Source organism: Dipodomys spectabilis, unplaced genomic scaffold (assembly GCF_019054845.1).
Source record: "Dipodomys spectabilis isolate Male_0828 unplaced genomic scaffold, ASM1905484v1 ptg000157l, whole genome shotgun sequence".
NCBI classification, from domain to species: Eukaryota; Metazoa; Chordata; class Mammalia; order Rodentia; family Heteromyidae; genus Dipodomys; species Dipodomys spectabilis.
Window position 1 is genome coordinate 976,976 of NW_024870834.1, and position 26,396 is coordinate 1,003,371.

The 26,396-nt window shown below is 46.0% G+C and overlaps 1 protein-coding gene across 2 annotated transcripts in view; it reads right to left on the reverse strand.

The window, feature by feature from the left end:
- Nucleotides 1-26,396, reverse strand: part of Eml1 (EMAP like 1) — a 149,272-nt gene that overhangs the window by 83,098 nt on the left and 39,778 nt on the right. The window contains exon 1 of one of the 2 annotated variants that reach the window (XM_042692701.1): nucleotides 19,543-19,838. The exons of the other annotated variant lie outside the window; for it this stretch is intronic. Within the exon in view, the coding sequence (XP_042548635.1) occupies nucleotides 19,543-19,609 (67 nt within the window). The 5' untranslated portion in view covers nucleotides 19,610-19,838. Of the gene's footprint in view, nucleotides 1-19,542; nucleotides 19,839-26,396 lie in introns of those variants that run through there. 2 annotated transcript variants of the gene reach the window in all.

Genomic DNA, 26,396 nt, shown 5'->3' on the forward strand with positions numbered 1-26,396 from the left:
TTTGCAAGAATAATGGCCACTAATAATTTTGTTTTGTTTTTAAAGAAGAATGACCAGTGAGATACATGTGCATGATGACCCTCCTGCACTGAGGATTCAGTGTGTAACCTGGGAAAGCTGATCCACTTGGGGTGGGATTCACTGTACTGGGGAACCTGAGCAACCTCAGATGAACCATGATGTAAGCCTCTGAATGGTCAGCACAGTACATAGCTTTAGCTACTACTTTAGCATAATCCATGATTCAATCCATCCTCTTCTGTGGTTTATGACCTATTAACTTAAAAATGCTTTATTGTGTGTGTATGTGTGTGTGTGTGTGTGTATGTGTGTTTGTGTGTGTGTGTGTGTGTGTGTGTGTGTGTGTGTACTGAAGTTTGAACTCAGGGCTTTGCACTCTTGCTTGGTCTTTACAATCAAGTTTTGACCCACTACCACACTTTCATCTCTGACTTTTTAAAATTCTTTTTGTGCCAGTCCTGGGGCTTGAATTCAGGGCCTTGATGCTGTCCTTGAGGGTGTTTTTGCTCAAAGCTAGCACTCTACCACTTGAGCCACAGCTCCACTTCCAGCTTTTTTTTTTTTTTTTTAAACTGGAGATAAAGTTTCATGAACTTTTCTGTCCAGGTTGGCTCTGAACCTTGATCCTCAGGTCCCAGCCTCCTGAGTAGTTAGGATTATAGGCATGAGCCCCGGCACTTGGCACACTTCTGGATTTTTACTGGTTGAAGGATAAGAGTTTCACAGACCTTTTTGTCCAAGCTGGCTTCGAATCATGGCCCTCAGATCTCAACCTTCTGAGTAGCTAAGATTATAGTTATGAACCAAGGCTCAGCTTTAAGATGTTTTATCGTGCTAATTTTCATTTTAGTTGTTTTCTGAGATGAATTTTGGTCCTGCATCTCTTTAGGATCTGCATAGCTTTAGGTTTCTATGGTGATGACAGCTCTCCCTGCCCTATCCTTCCACTATCTGGGGAAAGGGCAGTGTCAGCTCAAAGAGGCTGCTGTAACACAGGACCTTGAAGAAGGTAAATGATGGGTCTTCATCCCCACTAGATCCCAGCAGGCAATGTGAAGTCCAGGTTGCTGGGGGAGGAGCTCCCAGGCAGGCAAGGCATGCTCTGGCAGCTGACTCCAACCCTATAGCAGACGTGAACATGTTTCTTGGATCCTATTTTCCAGGTCACAAAAATAAATATTCAATTTGTCTCAAGCCTGAGCTCCACTGTATTGACAGAATCACTGATAACTATTATTGATTTGGATAAGTATAACAACCTGCAAAACTGACAGCCTTCTTATATCTCTATGGCTTTAATAATTAAAAATAGTTATTTTTGTTAGATTACCTCTTCCTGTAACCACCACTTTTATGTGCTTTCTCTATGTTAGAGCATCCACATTTTTGCCTTGCAGACTATGATTTAGAAGCTAAGCAGCTGTTTTGTTTTCCCCTTAAATCAGAAGCCAGCCTTTCTTCTGCATGAGGCAGTGCTTTGTTTTGCCCTCTGTTGAGAAATGAATTATCACAGGGCTGGTATTTCAAAGAACACAAGACTGGTTCAGCCCTACCCATAATCCTTTCGCTCAAGATAACAAGATTAATCATTTTTCCTCCAGAAAGGTAGCTAGCTAACAAAAAGTCTGGGCCAAGAGAGTACTCTTTTACTCTTTCCAAAGGGCTCCGCCCCAAGAAGAAAGACGTGGAGCTGGAGCCGACAGAGTGTGGAACAGATTTCTTGGCAGAACGCATTAGCAATCGTGTGGTTTGTAGTCCCTTGGCCCACTCTCTGCTCGTTAGCAATGCCTCAGAAAAGAGAATTACTGTACTTAGGAGTACTTTATCTGTCCACTTGCTTGCAAAACCATGTTAGAATGTTTAGCTAACAGAAAGGGAACTGTACCAAAGCAGTTGGTAACTGCGATACTGCACACTAGGAACTCAAACTATTCTGAGCCTCTGTTCAAAGGTTTCTATTATTTCCCTGACCCTTGAAGCTTTTGTCGACCCTGTAGAGCAGGCTGCACCCCTTTCCCTCCCCCACTTTAAGCCTCCCCTAAATCTTGACACTGCAAGTCTCTCTGGGAGGAGGGGACCAACTGTAGAGCCAATTGTGTGGGGAGGGGAACGGGACAAAGGCACGCTGGGAGGTGCATTCTGCAGCCCAGAGGGGTCACGGCGAGGTTTATAGCAGGGAGAAACTCTAGCAAACCCCTCAGTGCTGTTGCCTTGTCCAGAAGGCCCCATACATTCCAGTGAAAGCCTATGAGGAAGGAATTGAGACATGATTCACAAAAAGAATCATCAGATATCTTTAGATCTGGGTTAGAAAACACTCCCTGGCAGACCTCCTTTAGTCAATAACCACCTGTTTGAGTGTCACAAAGGCACAGCCATGTGAATGTCCTCAGTCAGGAACCGCATACCAAGGACAGTGGCAGATGCAGTGAGGGAACCCCACAACTACACATGCACCCAGCCACCCCAGCAGGCCTACTGGCCAATATTACACAAATATCTCTCATGACTGCAGAATTGCAACAAATACTTCCGCTCCACATAGTAAACTAAACAATGCAGAGTTCTCAGAAGTGAATGAATGAAGTCAATGGGAGCTGTGCTCTTCAGCATGTCAGATAAGAGAGTATGGAGGTAACTTGTCGTGTGCCACACAAGGAACGATCTTTGGGCCAACAACAGACCCCCACTATGCCACTGGTCCCATGCAGTTGTCTTAGTTTATGTGATGTTTGCATAATGATAAATCGCCTAATGATGCATTTTCCAAAACAATCTGCATAAGAAGTTAACTCAGTACACTGAGAGTATTCTGCATAGAATATCTGGCTGTGGAGGAAGAGAAAGAGACTTGGGAAATACTTTACTACTTCATCATGTTATCCAATGGCTGTTTTTTCTTTTTCTTTAGTAGTATGAAGGGTGAGGCTAGAACCACATCCCTAGCCAATTAGGGACTCAATTTTTGCCTAGAGCTGGTCTTGGACTGTAATTCTCTTACCTTTGCCTCCCAAGAAGCTAGGATTACAGGTATATAACACCCTGCTTGGAGTCTTGTTTTGTTTTGATAAGTAATAATTGTCAATTAAATTGTTAAATTACTTATGGGATAAATGTGATGTTTTTATATATTTACACAATGTGAAATGAGTAAATCAAACTAATATATATCTCATATATTTATTGGTGGCTTTTCTGTGTGTGTGTGTGTGTGTGTGTGTGTGTGTGTGTGTGTTAAGAACAGTTAAGAGCTACTATTCTAGCAATTTTAAAAGACATTCTGTCAGGCACTAGTGGCTCATACCTGTAATCCTAGCTACTAAGGAGGCTGATATCTGAGAATCATAGCTCGAAGCCAGCTTGGGCAGGAAAGTCTACAAAATTCTTATCTACAATTAACCACCAAAAGCCACAAGTGGAGCTAGGGCTCAAGTGGCAGAGCACTAGCTTGGAGCAAAAACAGCTCAGGAACAGTACTCAGGCCCTGAGTTCAAGCCCCAGGATTGGCATGCATGCATGTGCATGCACACATGCACACACACACACACACACACACACACACACACAGACATTACTTATTGTATATTAACTCTACATCTGAACATTCATCACCAGATAGAGCTTTTCAGTTCACAAAACCTAGATTATTTCACTTCAGACTTGAAAGGACTAGGAACCTCTCTCTATGGTCCAGAAAACTGTGGCTCAGCCAGGTGAAATGGTTTGCCCTGGTTATAGAACCAAAAAACATCTCATTTGGACTGGATGATGAAGAAAGGTATGTCTTAGAAGGCAGAAAATGCACTGGAATCAACAAACAATTCTGAGAGCTGCAAAGGCAGAAGGGGAAACACATGAGTAATGGAATCTACAAATCTGGAAATATTACTGAGGCCTCAGTTTCCCCATCTGTATACAAGCCCAGTACCACCCTGCCTGCTGGACTGCTGACACAACTGCAAAACTGTATGTGTAGATGCTAAGCAGACAGGAAGTATCCCTTACTTTTCATAAGCCCCATGGCAGGTTTTGTTGCTAGTGGACACACGAATTCCTGCTGAACCAAGCAGGAAGGAAGGAAAGAGCAAATGCATTTAGCAAAGTCAACAGGACCTTCCTGAACTTCACTTCCTGAGGACAAGACTGGCAGTCTGTCTGCCTGGATCGTTCTAAAGGTCACCATGATAGGGTGGTAGTGTGATGGACCTATGGTTCCCTAGGGACACCCCCCACTTATTTGCCAGATTTCCATGTGAACACAACCACCCCAGTCTCAGCCAGTGTCCACAGGTGAGATCGGTGGAAGATCTGACTGTGCCAAGTACCAGCAGGTGCCACGCTAGGAACTGGGCATGGGCTCAAGACTGAGGTTGTCAGAACATATCGGCCTGCAAGCCCTCCCTCGAATTCATGGGTCCTAAAATGTTCCTGGATTCAGTTGAGACTTTAGAATGGAAGTATGGTGTATGCACCAGATACTATCAATACCCGCAGAAGGGCTTAGGGCATTACCTATAACCAGATTCAAAAATACCTCTACATGGTGGCTGAGGTACAGCTCAGTGGGAAATACTTGTCTAGCATGATTAAGATTCTGGGTTCTATACCATGTGCAGAAAAAAAAATGATTCTGGGTTCTATCCCCAGCACCACAAACAACTCTACAGAAAAATAAAAACAATCACACTAAAAGAAATCAATAGAAATCACTAAAAGTTCCAACTCAGGGAAATTTTTGTTTCTCCACCAAATAATTTCAAGTCAGGCTAAATAAATTACCAAAAACTTTGGCTTTCAGAGGTCTCCAAATTTGAATTGTAAATAAAGGATTGTGTATCAGACTCGGGAGCTGTTTCTTGGATCTCAAGATGTTTAATGAACCTCAGGCTAGAGAGGGACCTGGAAAACAGGTAGAGTACCAACAGGTTCCCCAGGTGCCCAGCAGGGTTCTGGCCTAAGCACTGTACCCCACTTCTGGGCATGGCTCAGCCGAATGGAACACGACAGAAGCAGGATTCCACAGTGCACAGTCAGCAGTGACCCAGCTGCCTCTTTAAGATACATCATACTGGGATTTGAGGTAATTAAAAAAAAAGCAAGCCACTTTACCCAGGATGTGGCCTGAAGACCAAAGTCAAAATATAGAAACTTGGAAAATAAGACATTTAAGTAGAAGATAAGGAGAACTATAATTTCAGAAAATGCTAGGGGATCCTTAAATAATCTTGTGAGATTATTATTTTCTCCAGGCAAAATGTATTATCTAGGATCCTGGAAAGTCCATTCGATAGTAACGAGAGGCATGGCCACCTACAAATGTGTGACATTTTACTACTACTCACAACGAAGAAATGGTTTTGGTAGGACTGCAAAGCTTTTCAGATCTAGAAGTTCTCTCTGCATTTTTCATGATAACATAAAGCCAGCGTGGTCCTCTGTATAAATTCAAAATTGCTTTTGCATTCAACAACATTTAATGCACCCACATGCAGACTGATGGAAGGAGTGAAATAAAAAGGCAGGTAGGTGCAGTAACACAAGGCTGTAATTCTAGCTGCTTGGGAGAGAGAGATGGAAAATGGAGCTCTGAGGCTAGCCTGAGCAAAAGAAAACTTGTGAGACTCCACTTCAACCAATGGCTGGCACAGTGGCATGTGTCTGTCATCCTCAGTGACTCAGGGAAGCACAGGTAGGAGGATCACAGCCACAGTGGCTCAGGTATAAAAACTTCAAAGACAGACAAGACAGAAAGGGCTAGAAGCATGGCTCAAGTGGTAAAGTACCTGCCTAGCAAGTATGAGACAATAAATTCAATCCCTAGCACTACCAAAATTTAAGAGGCAAAACGTGGTGCCTACCTTCAAGGAACGTTCTAGCTATTCACAGCACTTCTTGCTGACCACATGCAAGAGAGAATGGGCTTACGCTTTTCAGGGGTGTGTGCCTCTCAGCTTGGAAACACAGCCCAGTCCACATCAGGCGTGGTAACTGGTAAGTGCCCCTCTCTGGAGATGCACCTTCTGCATGGAGGGATGGAGGGCTCCATTCTAACCAAATGGCTCAACATACACCCGCAAAGTTTCTGTCACAGTCTCCCTATGCAATGCCCCTTAAATGTACACATCTGAGGTACCACCATTTCTGCCTACAGAGTCACCTCATCCAACCCTCAGAACCAGCTCCCCTCATTCCAGCAGAGAAGCCCAAGGCCAGGTTAACCATCACATAGCAAATGCAGAACCAAAATTGGAACCCAGATCTGCCTCTGTCTCCAAAGCCCACACTCCCAACCCCTGCAAAAGTAATTTGTGGTAAGTTGCTGAGGATCTTGAAAGAAATGCATGTAATCTTTTGTGCTAATTCTCCAGAATTACTTATTCATTTTGGACATGTGTAGCTTATGCCTGCTTATCTTTTTAAATGGTCCTGGGAATGAAACACTCCAATCAGACATTCATGTTAGAGAATTGTGCCAAATGTGCAGAAGCAATTTAAAAAGGAAAAAAAAAAACCTCAGAGATATTCCAAGACTCCAGTCCAGATCCTCCCTAGGTCCTGGGTCCTGCATCTGCTGTTTCCTTTCTTAGATTCTTAGCTAGTTGGGAGAGAATGCATGTTACTGGTGCCCAGAGGCACATGTCATGGAATTTCTGTAGCAAACATATGCCCTTCATCATTTCTCTTAACAGCTCTAAAATCTCATCCTGCCTTCCCCCACCTCCTGAACAGGCCCACAACTCACCCCTCTGCTTGTCAGACAGATGGGGATGGAGGGGAAGAGGGAGTATGTCCCTTTTTTTTTTTTTGGTCGGTTGTGGGGCTTGAACCCTGGGGCTGAGCACTGTTCCTGAGCCCTTCAGCTCAAGGCAAGTGCTCTACCACTTGAGCTACAACATCACTTCCAGTTTTCTGGTGGTTTACTGGAGATAAGATTTTCCTGCCAGGGCTGCCTTTGAACCGCAATCCTCAGATCTCAGCCTCCTGAGTAGCTAGGATTATAGGTGTGATCCACCAGCACCCGGCCCACTTTCCATTTTCTGATGGTTAACTGGAGATAGGAGTTTCACAGACTTTCCTGCCCGGGTTGGCTTTGAACCATGAACCTCAGATCTCAGCCTCCTAAGTACCAGGGATTACAGATGTGAGCCACTGGCACCCAGCAGTATGTCCCTTCTGCAGTATAGCATCACATTGGCCTTATCCTGGTAGAAGGAACACACTTTTTACTACCAGAATCCAGAGTTGAGATTCTGATCTCTCACACAGGCTGAACACAGGTGCTACAGCGTATGTGGGCATGCGGGAGTTAGTCATTCTTCACAGCCTGTGTGCATATATAACTATCTCACTCTTCCCTGGGCTTTGAATCTTTAAGTTAGATGTTCAATTTTGGATTCTAGAATGTCACAAAAGCTATCTTTTGAAATGGGGTTCAGAGAGAGAAATAAGCCACTCACAAAAAGTCAAATTCTGTATGATCACACTTAATGTGAGATCCCTAGAATAGACATATTCAGAGCCAAAGTAGATTGGCAGCCGGGAGTTGGAGGAGGTGAGAAGAGGGAAGTGGTGTCTAATGGGGAAGAGTCTCCACTTGGGATCACTAACAGTTCTGTGGACAGATAGTGGTATGAGTATCTTCAACGCCACTCAACTGTACACTTAAACAATGTTAACATGGTACAATCTACAGCACATGTGTTTGCCACAATGACACACTTTTCCCCTTGCTGAGAAAAGCAAAAAAGTAAATGGAATAAAGCCACTGAAGAAGTGGAGGAACTTGAGCTGTTCACAGAGAAATGGACAGTGTCAGCAACACTGGGTCATGGGGGGGCGGGGGCGGAGGGAGTGCACTAATCCAGGACGTCCGGCTTTATTTCTTTTTTGTTTTCTGGTTGGCTGGTTGTTGTCAGCATGTGCTATACCAGGAGGTTCACCTCTCAGCCCCAGAGTATTAAAACTTCCTCCATAGACTGAAATGCTGCCCATGAAGAGCCACTCTGAAACGAATACTCTTGTCCAACGAGCAGGTCCTGGCCACAGAGTGGCATGAGCATGAGTTGCTGTCTCCCAGCAACTCCTGGTCTGGCCACGGTCGGGGTGGTCGGGGTGGCAGTGGCCGAGGCCTCAGAGCACAGCCTCCACTGTGCTGAATGGCATGTGCCCTGAGGACAGCTTCCTGTGTAGGCAGGCTCAGTCTAAAGGCTGAGAAGGCAGCTAGTGAAGAGGGGCGGGAAGGGGGGGCACAGGACGTGAGAAGCAGTGCCTTCAGACACAATGAGGCCCAGGCGGCTGGATGCAAAGATCCCTAGGAGGAAAGGCTGCTACTTCCCCGCGCCAGTGAGGTGGGTGGGAGGTGAACCACCAAGCTGTGACCTGGGCCCCAAGCAAGGATAAATCTGTGGGACTTGGAGCTCTTCAATGATAAAGAAGGCCTCTGTTCTTAAAAAACAAAACATGGAAAGCTGGGCACAGGTGGCTCACACCTGTCATCCTAGCTACTCAGGAGGCTGAGATCTGAGGATCAAGGTTCAAAGCAAGTCCAGGCAGGAACATCTGTAAGACTCTTATCTCCAATGAACCACCAGAAAACAGGAAGTGGCGCTGCGGTTCAAGTGGTAGAGAGCTAGTCTTGATCTGAGGAGCTGAGGGACAGCGCCCAGGCCCAGAGTTCAGGCCCCGTGACCAAACAAAAAAAAAAAAAAAAAGGAAATGGTGTGATTAGAAAGCAAGCAGGCAGTCAGTTGTCTCAGACCCACAGACTTGGTGGGTTGCAGAGAATAGAGGTTAGTTTCTGGATCTCAGTCTGGTGATACAAGGTGGAGAGGACTGTGTGTGGCCTTACTGGCTGAGCCCAGAGCAGCACAGGGCACTATGTGGCAGAGATGGGAAGTGCAAATGTGTGGGTGTGTTCCTTCTACTCCCTTCCTCTCATGAAGCCAATAGGCCTCAGCCATGGGTCCACGCCGAGGACCTTGGCTAATCTCAGTCTCCTCCCAAAGGCCCAGTCTCTCTCTAAATACCACCATCAGAGTAGGTCTCTCCCCTCTGAATATCTCACAAGGGGGACTCAAGTTCAGCATAGAACCTTTGGGGGACACACTAAACCACCCCTAACCATAGCAACAAAGAAACTTGTTCCAAGACCCCAGGACAATCCAGGTGAAAGGACATCAGCTCTGAACTGGCAGCGCGTGTGCTGTTTCCAGAGGCCAGGGGCACACACACACACACACACACACACACACACACACACACACACACACACACACACACCCAGAGTCATCTTCCTCGTCTGTTCACTCATCTTCCTTCAACCAAGGTAACTGAGTGTATAGTACGGCTAGACACTGGAGCCAGAACACTTGGTTCAAATGTCAGCTCTGAAATGTAAAAACCTACCTTGACTGAGCTGCTAAATATCTGAGGTTTCTGTTTCCCCATCAGCCAAAATGGAGACCATCATAGCACTCATTTCAAAGCAGTGTCACAAAGAGGAATGAAGCTATCCAGAAAATTTTCAGACCAACGCCTAAGGCCTAGTGTGTACCCCATAACAGCAGGGTCCTCTCTTCTTCCCTGCTAAGACACACACACACACACACACACACACATTGTGTGCCATGTAATATACTCACACATGCATGCATACAATCAGGCATATTCACATATGTGTATACAGAGATGCACATAAGTACACATGCTCACACACTTGTACACACACACACACACACACACACACACACACACAATGCAACAACAAGGAGATAAACATGAATGAGACATGGTCCCTACCTTCAAAACAGCACAAGCTCTGGCTGGGAAATAACCCTATGCTGTTAAACATAATAAGTACCAGACGCAATCTGAGCACCTATTTTTTTTAACAATTAAACTGTAACAACTAGATAAAAGACTATTTTCAAGAAAAGCAAAGAAATGACATAGCAAGCAGATGTCAGTCTTTGGGAGCAGTGGTGTGGGGGCAATCCTGCTTAGTTGCTTTCTGAGGGATGATCTGGTGAAGCCACGCTAGTACATGATTATCTCCATTATCACTCCTGCTGTCCAGGGAGTGGTTTACCCACGGGAAAGGTAAGCATTACAAGTGACTCCACTGTACATGCAGCACCACCATTAAGTCATGTTCCTGAACAATTTTTGCCATGTTTACAATGCCTATAAATGGGGAATAAAATATACAATAATGTACCTGGCATAGTAACTCACATCTCTGGTCTTAGCTACTCCAGAGTCAGAGATCAGGAGGATTACAGTTGAAGGCCAGCTGAATAAAGGTCTGAGAGACCATACAGGCCTGGGTGTGCCATATATGCCTGTCATCCCAGCTACACAGGAAGTGTAAATAGGAAGATTGCAGTCTAGGCCAGCACTAGAATAAATATGAGACTCTATTCAAAATGCACCAAAAGTAAAAAGGACTGGATGTGTAACTCAAATGGTAGAGCATCTATAAGCTCAAGACCCTGAGTTGAAACCCCAGTGCTTCCTCGTGTGTGTGTGTGTGTGTGTGTGTGTGTGTGTGTGTGTTTGTGTGTGTACATGAGCCCTAATTCCTTTCAACCATTTCTCAACTGAAACAATTTTCTTTTTTCTTTTTGGGTCCGGTCGTGGGACCTGAACTCTGGGCCTGGGCGCTGTCCCTCAGCTCTTCAGCTCAAGGCTAGCGTTCCACCACTTGAGCCACAGCGCCACTTCCGGCTTTTTTCCTTTTTTGCTTATGTGGTGCTGAGGAATCGAACCCAGGGCCTCAGGCATGCAAGGCAAGCGCTCTACTGAGCCACCTTCCCAGCCCTGAAACATTTTTCTATGAATGTAAGCTTCTTTTACATAACTTCTTTGGGGGTGTACAAGTCAAATCACTTTATACTGTTAAGAATGCTGGCACTGCCAAATACTTCTTCACCATGTCAATGACTGGCTGAAACTAATGTGTGTGAAGACTACAAAACCACCAAATGCTTTCTGCAAATGTTTCTACTTATTATTCAAGTAACAAAGTGTCCATCTAGAGGCCTTCTGTGTGTTAGTGTAAGAGCCTGGCTCCTGGGCTTATCGCCTCATCCTACATTCAAGAATTTGGGGCTTAGTGATAAGGCAATCTGGTCCAGAATACTTGTCTTCTGAATGCCTAAGTCTACCAGTTCTTGGATGAGGGAGAGAGCCAAGTGCATGCACGTGTTCTAGCACATTGATATGGAGATGTAACATGTGATACATAATGCATAAATGTATACATAGATATTGAGGAGGGTGGTGTGAGTGTCCGTCCTTCCTCCAGTCCATATGTCCCATGGGAGGTGTCAAGGCTGTATGTGTCTAGAAGGCATCACAAGACAAGACAGATAGTCCCTGAGTTGACTCAGTGAACATCCGCCAAGAAACTCATCCCATGCCAGGCACTGTGACTGGCTTAGACACAAAGATGATCTGGGAAAGGAGCTTATGGTCAGGCAGGGTGTCTCGCCCTAGTGAGGAGGTAGGACACTGCATCTGGATGAAGCTGAAGAGCTGGGAGCGCTAGGCAGAACCACATCCTGAAGAGCCTGGCATGCCAAAGGGGGAAGAGAGGGGAGCTGCAGACTGTTCTGACAAGCTCTCTCGCTCTCTCTCAGGAGCTTCAATGATGGCTAGTAAATGTGTCGACTCCAGTGCAGCTCCTCTGGATCCACAGCCTTCATCCCACTGCTCTGCGCCTCACAGGCACGCCCACAGGCCCTTCCCTCCACACTAACCCCATCCTCCACTCGCCCATCCTCTATGTCCCATCTGTTAGCATAGCTCTATTTGGTTGTAGGATCCAGAGTCCAGGCCCTGTCTCAATTCCTCCTTCTCCCTTCTCTGAGCCCAAGTGCAGGTGGCATGTTCTCCCTGTGTCTCCGGAAGCTCGCGCTCACCTTCTCATAAGCCCATTGCTCCCCTCTGCAGTGCGGCCTCTGACTCCCTCTTGCAGCCTGCCCTGCCACTGGAGAGGAAAGGCTTTCAGAACAGCGCTAGGACAGGCAGCTACAGTTCCAGGCTAAGGCAGGAGGATGGCTGGGACCCTAGAGGCCAAGGCTAGCCTGAGCCATAGACCCTGACCTAGTCTCTGAAAAGAAAAACAGAAAATCGGATCCAGTCATTCTGTTTCAACGTTCTCCCCACACACTGCCGTTCCCAGGCCCTCAACCTCACCCTGGCCTCGCCTCACCACCAGCGCTCTACCCTTTACCTTTTGGCTCCCGTTCAGTTCCCACCCTGGCTTCCCACACACTTCCAGAGGCGTGGGCTGCCTTCTCCCCTCTCTGGCTCCACCCATCTGTGGTGGAAGATGGGTCAGGTCAGCCTCCTGAGGAAGCCATTCCCTGGTCTACCAGCAGCACCCCACCGCAGCCCTCTTGTCCAGTGGTCACTCAGTAGCTGTGAGAACAGCACTGTTTTAACAGCACTTTCTAAAGACCAGGTCCTGTGGGTCCTGGGTACCCATTCTGTGTGTGTGTGTGTGTGTGTGTGTGTGTGTGTGTGTGTGTGTGTGTGTGTGTGTGTATATACTTTTTTTACTCAAGGCTGGTGCTCTACCATTCAAACCACACTCCCACTTTCTGATTTTAGGTGGTTAACTGGAGATAAGGGTCTCACTGATTTGTCTGCCTAGACTGGATTCAAACCATGATCCTCAGATCTCAGCCTCCTGCGTAGCTAGGATTACAGGGGCCAGCCACTGGTACCCGGTGGTACCCACATCCATGCTGATGAAACAAAGGAAGGGCCTGGATGGGGCCCAGCCTAAGGGCGGAGGCTGCCTTCTCATCTGAACCACACCCTAGATGAAAACCAAGCAGGGTTGGAGCTAAAGCAGAGGAGCATGGCCAGAGACTTGGGATTAGAATCCTTGGGGCCAACTAAGGTGTGAGGTGGAGGCCAAATCTACTGTTTCCACAAGAAATTATGCATTTAACATTTACAATGGCCCTGCGCCAGCTCTAGGCATCAGCCTTGAAGCCCTCTCTTCTTCATACCAGGCCTCACCACCGGGGCCTCAGTAACTCTGTTCCCATCACCTCTGAGAGGTTGCTGATAGTGGGGCTCCCTGCAGAGGATGTAGGATGGAGAGGGGGATGGGGATCACTGCCACACCTGGTAAATGATCAACTCCCTCTCCTCTCTCACTGCAGAGCCAGGGAAGGGCAGCTCCTGCTAGACCCCCACTGTGGGCAGGTCCCAGGCTCCGCACAGGCCACAGGCCAGACTGCCCCTACCAGGAGGGTCCCTAATCAAGATAGGGTTTAAATATAATCAAGAAACAAGTAAGTACTCAGTCCTTTTCCACACCTACTTATTGTCCAGTAAAGGGCACAACAACATTGGAAGTGTGTTTCTCTAATTAATAATTAACTTAGTACTTAATTAATTGGAAGAGAAATAGTTCTCTTCCAAAAAGCTATTTCTTTAAAGCAAACTATAGAAGATGTGCATTTACCACTGCTGAAGTGGAAGGCCACTGGCAGCCCTGGCTCTGGGGAAACAAGGACTACTTTCAGCAGAATGGGAACTGTGTGTGCTACCACCTAGTCAGAAAGACATGAGGCCGGGATGCAAGGCATCTGCAACAATCACCTGCCATGGAGGGTTTGCAGCAACCTTTTTCTTTTTTATTAGCAATGTCTCTAAAGGCATTTTGTTAATACTGAGAAGGCTCCATGAATTATTCAAAGATAAATAATCGTTTGAAGATAAATACTAATTTTTTCCCAAAAGAACTTTCTCTAAATAGTACAAAATAACCACAGATGCTAAGTCCTTGAGGAGAACGCCTTGCTAGTGAGCACAACACTTTAATGTACAATTTTCCATATTATCCCTGATTAAAGCTTGCACTAGTTTTATAGTATGAACAGACTGTAATACCAGAAACCAAGATAGTACTTCTCTTTTCTGATCCATACTCCATCCAGCTGTTTGGCTGGTACTAATATCCTTGAGAGCATGAAGCTCTGAGTTCAAGCTCCTGTACACACACACACACACACACACATACAGAGTTATTAAAGATTAGAAAAGAAAGGAAATGGCCTTAATACATATAAAACATACAAGAATTTTAGGCAATTCAGATAAAAAAACAATTTTAGGTGATCAAGCCTTACTGCTACAAATAATAACAATAATAATAGGTAATATAACATGACAAGTGAAAGAGCCAATATGCTTTTAGCCCACATTATAAGGATAGACTAGAGAAAAGGGGAGGTGAAAGAACCTGCTCTGTTTGAAAACTGTACCTGAATATCACATCTAGTGCATCAAGTTTAAAAAGTGAATAGACCAAAAAAAAGAGAAATGTCCAGGCTGCAATCCAGGATGATAAAATTGTCTCTTATGGAGACTTATGGCTGCTTTTTAAATGTCTTAGCTAAAAGACCCGTGAAAGAGCTATCACAAGTGCATCCAAACATGTGACCACCTTGTAATATGGAAAAGGAGATTAAACTCATTCTCTATGGAGTTAAGGAAGCAAACCTGGGGCCAGAGCTTGACTGCACACAGGGAATGACAGTCTGCACTGTCCTGAGAAGCAATGGGTTACATGGGGAGGTAGTAAGTTCCCAGTATCTTGGAACAGCTCAAGCAAAAGCTGAATAACCTCCCAGCAACACCAACAGGACAGACCACAAGCCCTGGAGCAGCAGGGCAGGAGAGTAGAGGTTCCCACTTCAGCTACCTAGCTCCACATTTATGGGTTTGACATCTGGGTTCCTGGGTGGACTTTGGCAAAACAGCCCAAAGGCCTGACTAAGAAAGCAAACACTGAGATGAGATTACCTGCTAGTTCTCTAAATGCTAAACTCTTACAACCTATGGGGCTAAGTATAAGGTCTGCACCAAGTCACTGGGCATCTTTAAGTCTGGCAAAAATGAAGTGGCAGCACTTTGTTCTTCACTCCACTTCTTTCTCTCTTTCTTCTGTTTCTTTTTCATTAGCAAGGTAGAAGAAAAAAAAGCTGAAGATTTACATTTCAAAAAATTCAGACTGGTTCTTCAACACATTAAACCCAGAGTTACCATAGGACCTAGAAATTCTATTCCTGGGTATCTGCTCAAAAGAAATGAAAACATGTCCACATAAAAACGAGTATATGGACACGGCACTATTCCTGGTAGTCAAACGGTGCAACAAACCCAAATGCCTTCCAACTGGTGAATAAATAGGTATCCACACAGTGGAATACTATTTGGCCATAACAAGGAACGACATTCTGACATGAATAAAAGGGGACACAGGCTACCTAAAAGGAGCCAGGTACAAAAGACTATTTCCAAGAAATGCCAGAAAGTGGATTAGTGGCTGTTGGGGGCTAGGTTGATGAGGTACTGGGCACTGACTGCTAGTATGTATGAGAGGTTACTTTGGCAGTGATGAAAATGTCCTGAAATTGGATGAGGGGAATGTTTGCACAAGTGTATGAATATCCTAGACGTACTGAGTGGTATACTTGAAAAGGGTGAAATTATTCAAGATATATGAAAAACTTCATTGGAGAAAAAGAAGTTTATACTGGAAACCAAAAGCCTTTACTGGCTGTGCAACTTCTCAAAGTTATCAAATTTCTTAAAATCTTAGTTACCTCATATGTAAATAGAAGACAGTAATTACCATTCAGAGTTTGAAGGGATTCTGGATTAAAAGTTTCCCAGTTGTAAAGGATGCGATGCCAGGTGGGCAGCTCACGGTGCCTACCCTGTGGTTCCGTCCAGCACCACAAAAATAAAATACTTCTTTTAAATAAAAAGGATAGCTATGGTTCACTTTTTAAAGCACTGTAGCTTTTCCCACAGCATTACAAAGAAATTTGTAAGACATAGATTTTAAATACTTTAAGGAAGAAAACAATGCACAACATTTTCTGTTTAAATGAGAGAGCTGGTTTCTAAAAGACAGGACAGTCCCACATCCACAAATCAGCCAACGACAAATGCTGGAGGGGATGTGGAGAAAGAGGAACCCTATTACACTGCTGGTGGGAATGTACACTTATACAACCACTTTGGAAAGCAGTCTGGAGGGTCCTTAGAAAGCTAAAGATTGACCTCCCTTACGACCCAGTCATACCACTTCTAGGCATCTACCCTGAACAACAGGAACCAATATACAAGGACACGCGCACCTCCATGTTTATTGCAGCACTGTTCGCAATAGCTAGGATATGGAAACAACCTAGATGCCCCACCACAGATGAATGGATCCAAAAATTGTGGTATCTATACACAATGGAATATTATGCAGCCATTAGAAATGACAAAATAATGGCATTTGCAGGGAAATGGATGGAGCTAGAAGGAATCATGTTGAGCGAGGTAAGCCAAGAACGAAGAGACAAACGGTACATGGTCTCCCTGATAAGTGGATGCTAAATCCAAAAGGTTAGGTGATACGACAAAACTAACAGGACTTAAGAAACAAAGAACTCCCGCTCATCTGGTTGTACCACTACTAAATATCCCCATGCTGCTGATCACAAATATGGTATATAACATGTGAACACTGTTATATATTACAGACTGTGGTAGACAATTTGCTCCAGGGAAGTTAGAATGAACTTGTGACTTTGAAATTATGTAATCATTTAATCACAATCAAAAAAAAAAAAAAAAAAAGAACCATGGGGAACGGAGGGAGGGAGGGGATGGTAGGGGGAAAACAATGGAGGGGGTAACAATGTTCAAGAGGAAGTGTACTCATTACCTCACTCATGTAACTGTATCCCTCTGTATAGTAGCTTTACAATAAAACAAAACAAAACAAAAAATAAAAGACAGGACAGGCTTTTCAGAGGCTACAGAATGCTGAACTTCACATTTAGCAGTCATTACAAGCCTTAAGTAGAGAGATAATAAGGAAAAAAGTACAAGGGGAGTACAGAAATCTCATTCACTGGGGCCCAGCACAGCAGCTTATGTCTGTAATCTCAGCTACTCAGGAGGTGGGTATTAGAAAATTCATGATTTCAGACCAGCCTGGAACAAAGTTAGCAAGACCTCATCTCAGTCAGTAACTCAGGTATGAGGGCACGAACCTGTGATTTCAACTACACAAAAACATAGGTAGGAAGATCACAGTATGTGGCTGGTTCTGGCAAAAACTCTCAAGACCTGTCCTGAAAAATAACTAAAGGAAAAAAGGGCTCCTGTGATAGGTGCCTTCCTAGACAAGTGCAAAACTCTGAGTACCACACACACACACACACACACACACACACACACAATACATACATACATATATATATATATATATATATCTTTCTCATTTATGCATTAGCTTCTATCTTTATCTTACTATGAGAGTTATCCAGTAGTAAGCATGGATTGCACTTGCTGAAGGAAATATTGTATAGCTGTGACCCTGAGTCCCTGTCCCCTCCATGGGCCTGCTCACCATGTATAAATGTACAAGCTCAAATATTACCCCACTGTAATCTTGGATTGTAATGTAAATCTCTACTTTCAAAAGAAAGAAAGAAAAATTTCCAATGTAGCTAATGAAATACTCGAATGTTTAATTGACTTCCTTGGTGAAATGGTGCTCCTGCGATCCGCTGCTTTAATTGAATCATGATAGTAATTAACTGAATGCTACTCATTCATATTTTCATTTAATGGAAGTGCCTTAAAATGAATAAATTCACATCAAAACATCTGCTGCCGAAGACATCATCTCACCATTCATTTCTGCATCAAAGGCTGCTCTTGCTTTAAACTTTATTCATAGGGGCTAACACCCTAATAATTAATACAAAGCTAAGACCTTTTCCTGAGAAAAGCAATTCAACAGTTGTGATTCCATTGTGTCTAAAGTTATCTCACTGATTGCGAAGTGCTTTTTCTTTGAGTTGTTACCTGTATGATACATAAGAACTGGTTTTTTACTTTATTCCCAACATCATTATTAACAAAAGACCAAGATCTCTATGCAGACAATGAGCAGGAAAAAGCAGAAACACAAAACATTCATGAATAGATGTGCAAGCCAACCTCATGACTGAAATGCTATTTAAAAACACTATCTATTTTCATATCCTAAGGAAAACTATGCTCACCATTCATTTTCTTAAATGCTTTGTGCCTGGAAATAATCTCATGTAATCTTCAGGAAAAAGAAGAAAATGCCTTTTCCCAAGTGATCTAGAAAACAGTCTACCCTAAACATGTGGGGAATTGTATCAATCTTGGAAATCCACAGTAGCAATTCAAATATAATTATTAGTCAATTAAGGAAACTCTTCAAAATATTCACTGAAGAATCTATTCTACCCAGGAGCAAAATCATTCCCATGCCTTTATTAATTATCCCAGTGACCAGCAGTGTATCAAATACATTCTACCTACCCATATGAAAATGATAAGAGGCAGAACCTGTCCACGTATACAGTCACAAAAAGACGACAAATTCACCAGTGAGGGAAAAAATAATATATATATATATATCATATTGGCACAGAGGATGAATCAACCCTCACTACTCCACTCTTAATACTTCTTGTTTGCAAACAGGTGTTAAGTAACAATAAAAAGTGCTCCTGGATCACAAGGGCAACTGCAAAATAAACGTCCCACATCTCCAAAGGGTCTCGTATTCAAAGATATTCTGACTGTCCTCCAGCAAATTCTGTACAATACTCATTTCTTTTCTCCCCTTGAGCCAACTTTTAGGGCCTGCCCATGAAGCAATCAATCCCACACGCAAAGAAACGTGTGCAAACTTTTGTGCATGAGTTGTCACACACATGATGTGCTGATAAAATATGCAGTGAACTGTGACACTCTTTTTCGACCCTGCTAGGGAGTCTAAAAGTCTTTCAAGCGCGCAAGATCTGCCTAAAAATATTTCTTGAAAGGATGCCACATTGATAGCAATCCATGTTTCCTTTCTAGAAAGACAGCCACAATAATAATTAATAATCATCATCATCATTAATAACGATAAATCCAAGTCCATGATCCCGGCCACAAAACGAGGCACCGACCCCGGGCAGGTCCGGCCGGACTTGGCACTGACAAAGCTCGGGGCTGCCTTAAGCCGGGTGACTTCATTCTCGGGGCCGCGCGGGGGCTCGGGCGCAGCCCGCGTGCACCCTCGTCCCAGGGCTGCGTTCGCGGCGCCCGGCGCCGTCCCCGCAGAGCGAGAGCGGCCGCCGGGCCTCGGGGCTCGCTCCGCTCCGCGCGCCCCCTTCCCGCCGCCGCGCCCGCCGGGGGCTCCGGGGACTCCGCGGGGCCGCGCGCGCGCCGGCCGGGACCCGGGTTCCCGCGTCGGGGGTCGGGGGAGGGGGTGGAGGGATCCGGGAACCGGGCGCCGCCCGGCCGACCCCGCCGGCCCTGCCACAATGCGCCCGCGGCGGCGGCGGCGGGAACCCCGGCAACTTGGCGCGGCCTCGCCCGCGGCCGCCGGGCCTGGCCTGAGCTCGGTGCCCGGCCGCCCGCCCCGCCGCCCGCCCCGCCGCCCGCGCGCGCAGCCGCCCTCACCGTTGCAGAACTGGAGCAGCGACGACGTGTCGTACAGGCTGCTGTAGCTGGAGAAGCCGTCCTCCATGCTGAGGCCGCCGGGCCGCGCCCGCCGCCCGCTCACCCACACACTGAGGCCAGCCGGGCCGCCTCAGCCGCGGCTCTGGCGCTGGGGCCGGCCCTGCTGTGGCGGCGGCTGCCGCCGGTCACCATGGCAACGCGGGCCCGCCGCCGCCGCTGCCGCTGTCGCCGCTGCTGCTGCGCGAACCCGGCGCCCGCGCTGCCCGCGCTGCCCGCCAGGGGGCGACCTCCGAGGCGCGCACCGGGTGGGCGGGCGAGGGACGTGGCGGGCGCGGGCCCCACTCGACCCACCTCCCCTCGGGGCTCCCGGGCGCAGGGACAAAGTGGAGGCCCCGAGCGAGCGAGCGCACACGGGGACCCCTGGTGGGGGGGGAGTCCCTTCCTGCCCACCCTCCCCACCCGCTGTCCCCTCCCCGCACCCCCGCGCCCCAGCGCGGCTCCAGGACCAAACATGGACAACTTGGTTCCCACCCCAGCGCCTCCCTCTGGGCCACGTCGCAGGAGCCCTCGTGGCGCCCCGCGTGCAGCCCCGCGGCCGTCTTTGGGGCTGCGGGGGAGACTTTCCCATGCAAACACAGGCCACCCCGATGGAGACCCCGGAGATGCGGGGCGGGGCGGGGGGCATCTGTGCCCTTACAGACTTGCTAACTTGTTTTCTCCATCCGCGGAAGAAGCCGAGGGTGAGGACAAACCCACAGGTGGGCACGTTTGTGACTTCTGTGTCACTTATGTATCACTGCTAGGTAATGAGCCGAGCTTCTCGTGGGCAGAAGTAGATTTACGAATGCTGCGAATAACAAGTGCAGAAAACAAGAGAGAAGAATCTGTTCCAAGGCTGGGCTTGGTTGGAAGCCAGTGCATCCTATCTACACCCCTTGTTGTACAAGTCATTATTCCGTTCTGGGTAAAACTCTGAAGTTCTAAGTATGGACGACAAGTAGAGCCTTCAGCACGGTAGGGAAAATAAAAGTGAAATAAAACATGCTTATTAATTAGGAAAGCTTCTTGGCCTCCAGAGGGTTCTGAGCCTGCCTTTCTGGAAATGCTAGTGGATATCAGGAGACACAGGGTCAGGCCTGTCACTCTGCAGGTGGCACCTTTAGCTCATGGGGCAGCAAGGACAGCAGTTAGGTACTGACAGCTAAAGGGAAACATTTAAGACCGGATTCCCATCCTAGATAGAGAAACCTGCACAGAAAACTAGAAAGATTTGTTAACAGGGGAAAACATAGTGGGTGGAGGCTGAAAGACCCTACTTGCTGTGTATTTTACTGTGGCCAGGTGGGTGAAGGACAGGGAGAAGGATAGTGCTAGAAATAAGGTAAGAAAGAGGGAACGAGGCCCACTGGAGCCAGGAAGGCTGGACTGACATAAATAGGTGGCTCATACTGCAGATACACTGGGGAATGAGATTGGACTGAGGGAAAAAGGCCAAGCAAGAGACACCTATGAGCCAGACTTGAGGAACTCGTGCGGGTCTTCGGGAAGGCACACTGTGATGAGTGGGTCCAGGGGCTGAGTCTAGGTGTTGTCTAGCAGCAAGGGGTAGCAGATGTCATTGGTCCAGAAATGAGCCCCTGGGGACCAGGACAATCAGAAGGAAGAAAGATGGAAGAAGTGGCTGGCATGAAACTGCCACACAGTTGAGAAACAGGAAGGCCAGGATGGCAAAACATTCCATTCGAGGTGCCTCCCTGTGACACTTCTAATTGGCGTCAAAGAAGTGAGATTGAGATGTGGTCAGCAAAAAAGGTTGTAAATGAACCCCCCAAGAAGAGGATGGAGAGTCAGAGGAGAGCCAGGGCAGTCTGTGGCAAGGGGGAGAGAAGGAAATGTGAAGGACAGTCAGGCCAGAAGCTGTGCCGGAGTCTGTGGTCTTAGGAAACAGCACAGAAAACTTCCAGGAAGCGAGCGCTGTCCAGGGTTCTCTCTGCAGCATCAAGGAAGACAGAGCTGGGCACAGATGCTCTGTGTGGTGGCAGAGGACTCCAGGTCTCCAGGAACATCTTAAAGAGGCAGTAGGGACAGAAGCTAGGTTGCTGGTCACCAAAGGAAGAGAATAAAGACAAATACATCCATATTCCAGTCTTTGGGCAGGGAAAAGAAATGGGCCAACAGTGGATGGCAAAAGCATCCAATCAAGAGTCTCCTCTGTCTAGTGCCCAGTGCAACTGAGTTCTGTGCATCATCAAGAGGCAGGTCCTATGGAGAAGGAACTTTGGAAAGATGAGAGGTGTGCACACATGTACACAGGCATGCACACATGAACATGCATACTAGTACTGGGGCTTGAACTCAGGGCTTGTGCTTACACTTGTTTTTTGCTTTGTTTTATTTGTTTTGCTGAAGGGAAGTGCTCTAGACCTTGAGCCACACCTCTACTTCTGGCTTTTTGTTGGTTAATTAGAGATAATAGTCACACTGACTTTTCTGCCTGGGCTGGCTTCAAACCATGATCCTCAGATCTCAGCCTCCTGAGTAGCTAAGATTTCAGGCATCAGCCACCAATGCCTGGCTGAATTTAATGCAGATTACATTTGATCTTTGCCCTCCCATGTTCTCATTTCCCATCCCCATCTTCTATTCCAGTAATCATGTCCTCTCTGCTTTGTAGTCTTCTACTTTAAGACACACTAGATGCTTGGCATAAAAAGCAGAGTGTGGCAATGTTGAACTTGGCAAGGAAGTGACATTCGTGAATAAATGATGAGAAGATGATTCTCTTCACCAAGGTTTACGTTCCTGATTTTTAATGTAAAAAGCATCCTGTTTGGTGGCCCTCACCAAAGTGTGGAAATAAAGACAATTCTGAAGTAGAAAAGGAGAAAGATGCTTAAAAATTCAGCTGTAAAGTTGAGCTGGGGATTTTTTTCTCAGATTATTTCCACCAGAGTGAATTACAAATAAGACAATTAGGAACTCAGTCCACTAGCTTTTGAGGCAATAAAGATCCTGATTACACTCTTAACATAGAAGATTGATCAGCCATGTTTTTCCTGCCATTGTACAAATTTCAGTCTACAAAAAAATAAAAGCAAAATTTAGAATAATTACAAGGATATGCATGTTAAATCAACTAAGTATAATCTGTACTATGCTAAAAAGAAGAAAAAGATCCAAAATGAAAGTTCAAGAAAAATCCCCAAAGACTTAATTATGTGTGATTTTTGGTGCCCAAACATTTTAACAGACTATATTATTCCACATCATTTTGAGAAAAATTGTGGCCTCAGCCTAGAAAATGTTGTCATTGTAATAAATGATGCATACTCTCTAGAACAATGTAACCATAGTGTTCAGTGGAATTAATAACAGCGTTTGTACAATGTGTGGAAAAGAGAAAGGAAAATGGGAGTCTGTGACCTTTCATAGAGTAGCGATATTTAAAAAAAAAAAAAAAACCTACCCAGGAATGTAAGGCCTTACACAGCCATTGTTTAATTCAACATCACTCCAAAAATAGCTACACAGTACCAGGCACCACTTTTGGGGATGCAGCACAGAGAACACTGTACCATTCCAGCTATACGTGGCCATGAAGTCAAGTTATAGGTCACAATCAACACTTTAAAAAATGAAGTAAGGGCTAGACATGAGGGTACGTGCCTGTAATTCTAGCTACTCAGGAGGCAGAAGTTGGAGGACAGTGACTAGGGCAAAGGCATGAGACCTTGTCTTGAAAAGGAAACTTAAAAACCAAAAGCAGGAGCCAGGCGCCAGTGGCTCACGCCTGTAATCCTAGCTACTTAGGAGGCTTAGATCTGAGGATCACTGTTCAAAGCCAGCCCGGGCAGGAAATTCCGTGAGACTCTTATCTCCAATTAACCACCAGAAAACCGGAAGTGGCACTATGTCTCAACTGGTAGAACACGTGCCTTGAGCTGAAGAGCTGAGGGACAGTGCCCAGGCCCAGAGTTCAAGCTCTATAACCACCACCATCACCAATAACAAAACTGCAAGTGGAGCTATGGTAGAGCTCTAGCCTTGAGCAAAAGAGCTCAGGGACAGCACTCAGGCCCTGAGTTCAAGCCCCACAACCAACAACAAAACAACAAAACACACATATATATGCATATTTATAACCTATAAATCTATATTTATATTATATAGATCTACATATATCTATATACATGCAGATTTTGTATGTGTGTGTATGTATGTGTGTGTATCACCTAAAATTGCCACTCTAAAACAAGATTTGTAGCACTGATGAGAAACATTAAATTGTGTGGCTACCCACCTGCCTACCAATGCATCTGTCCCTCCTACAGCATCCCCAACAAATGATCCCTTGGCCCCTCTCAAAGTTGATGAGCTCTCATGATAAACCGATTGTTGTTGATTTTCAGTCCTGGGGAACCTAGCAAAACACCCTTCATCAATCCTACTTTCCTCTGGTTTCTTTGGTCTCTGTCTGTCCCGATTCAAGCTTCCATGTCCTCTGAGGAGCAGCAGCCTGTGTCCTTGTCTCCCCACTCAGTATAATTACTCCAGCCTTAACTTGCCCAAAAGAAGTCGAGCCATGTCATTTTAGTCTCTGTTTAACACAGTGAAGTGCTCACACCTTGGCATGGCCTTTGTAGGTCTGTGTTTTTGCGGCAAATGCCATCTTTGGAATCCACCACATTCCTGCCACACTGTGCTACCTGTTGACTTGTGCCCATGACCTTTTTTTGTTGGTGGTGGTGATTGTGGGGCCTGAACTCTGACCTGGGTGCCGTCCCTCAGCTCTTCAGCTCAAGACTAGCACTCTACCACTTGAGGCACAGCACCACTTTGGGCTTTTTCTGCTTATGTGGTACTGAGGAATCGAACCCAGGGCCTCATGCATGCAAGGCAAACACTCTACCACTAAGCCACCTTCCCAGCTCATGCCTGTGACTCTTAAACATGCCATGCATGCATTTGAAGGATTTGAGCCTCAGCAAGCACTGCTTCAAGGTCTTCCTGGCCCACCAGCACCCAGGCTGCCTAATGGCCAGGCCTTGACAGGTGTCTATAAGCACAAGCAAGTCTGCCCTCACCCTTCCCTCCGTTGTGTATCCCTGGTGCCCACCTTTCATGGCTCGTGGGATCCCTGTGTGTGCCCATCGTCCTGGGAGAAGACGTACTTCTAACACACATCCTGCCTGTCACAATGTTGAGTATGGCTGACTCTGAGCAATGCCGATGGATGAAGGAATGAATGGATGAGTCCTCTGGATGATATTGGTTGCCCATTACGCCTGATAGACTTTCACAGGCTTGGAAGACAGCCTTCTCCTCCCAGGGAATGTTCTCCATTTCCTTCCTGCCCATCATCAGACATCCCTCACTTGCTTAGATACCCATTCATACTCTACTAGGTCTTTTTTATCTTGTATCCTGGTGCCCAGAATGATATCCAAGTCCTAATAGGCCTTGGACATGGGTTGTACTGCCCTTGAATATCTTGGATATTGTTATTACATTAATAAAATGAAAATTTCTGTTGATTTGTTTTCTAAGAAGTTGGGATGTAGGCTTTTGGCTCATATTAAACTCTTTATCAATTCTGAGCTTATTAGTCTGTGTCTGTGTCTGTATGTGCGCGTGCACGTGCACACGTGTGTGCACCAGTACTGAGGCTTGAACTCAGGGCTTTACATTCTCACTTGGCTCTTTGCTCAAAGCTGGTGCACTACCACTTAAGCCACACCTCCACTTCTGCTGATTAACTGGAGTAAAAAGTCTCACAAACTGAACTGGCTTTGAACCATGATCCTCAGATCTCAGCCATGAGGCTAAGACTCCAGACAATGAGCCACCGATGCCAGCTCCTTTGTCAAATGAACTGCTGTTGGATTTTTTCCATCCTACACTAAGTTAATTGATATTTTGTAAACTAAAAACAGGATTCCTTTCTATCTCTACTAAATGTCACTTATTGGTTTCTGTCTATTGTTTTAGCCAACCAAGAATCTCTAAATAAAACACTCAAGTCTGGCATCTACAACACCAGCTTGGTGACAGCAACGACTGTGCCATAGAGACCTTTCTACAACCTCCTTCATTCTAGGACTGATAAACACATTCGCAGCACAGGAGGAAGGCAGAGCCTGGGGCGAGCTGCACCAGCCGCATGGCTATGGTCTATCTATCTGTCTATCAATATTCTGGTTATGTTTGTCCCCCTGGAAAGGAGACCTCCTAAGGCATTTGCTTTCCCAGCCTATGTTGTTTCACATCACCCACAAGGATTGTGAGCAGAATCTTCACCATCGCTTTGTAAATCCAAGAGCACCATGAAAAGAGCAAACAGGGTTGGTCTGGCTCTTCGTAATTACTTTTCCTAGCCAAGTGTTTACACCTGGCTCTTGAACCAATGTTAATATCAAATGTATCCTCTGTATTTTCCAGAATCTATATTTTTTCCACTTTCTTTCTTGAAAAATGATAACCTTGGGGCTGGGAAGGTGGCTCAGTGGTAGAGCGCTTGCCTTGCATGCATAAGGCCCTGGGTTCGATTCCTCAACACCACATAAGCAGAAAAGATTGGAAGTGGCACTGTGGCTCAAGTTGTAGAGCACTAGCTTTGAGCTGAAGAGCTGAGGGATAGTGCCCAGGTCAGAGAGTTCAGGCCCCACAACTGACCATAAACAAAGAAAGAAAGAAAGAAAGAGAGAGAGAGAGAGAGAGAGAGAGGGATGGAGGGAGGGAGGGAGGGAGGGAAGGAAGCAAGGAAGGAAGGAAGGAAAGAAAGAAAGAAGGAAGGAAAGAAGCCGGGTGCTAGTGGCTCACTCCTGTAATCCTATCTACTCAGGAGGCTGAGATCT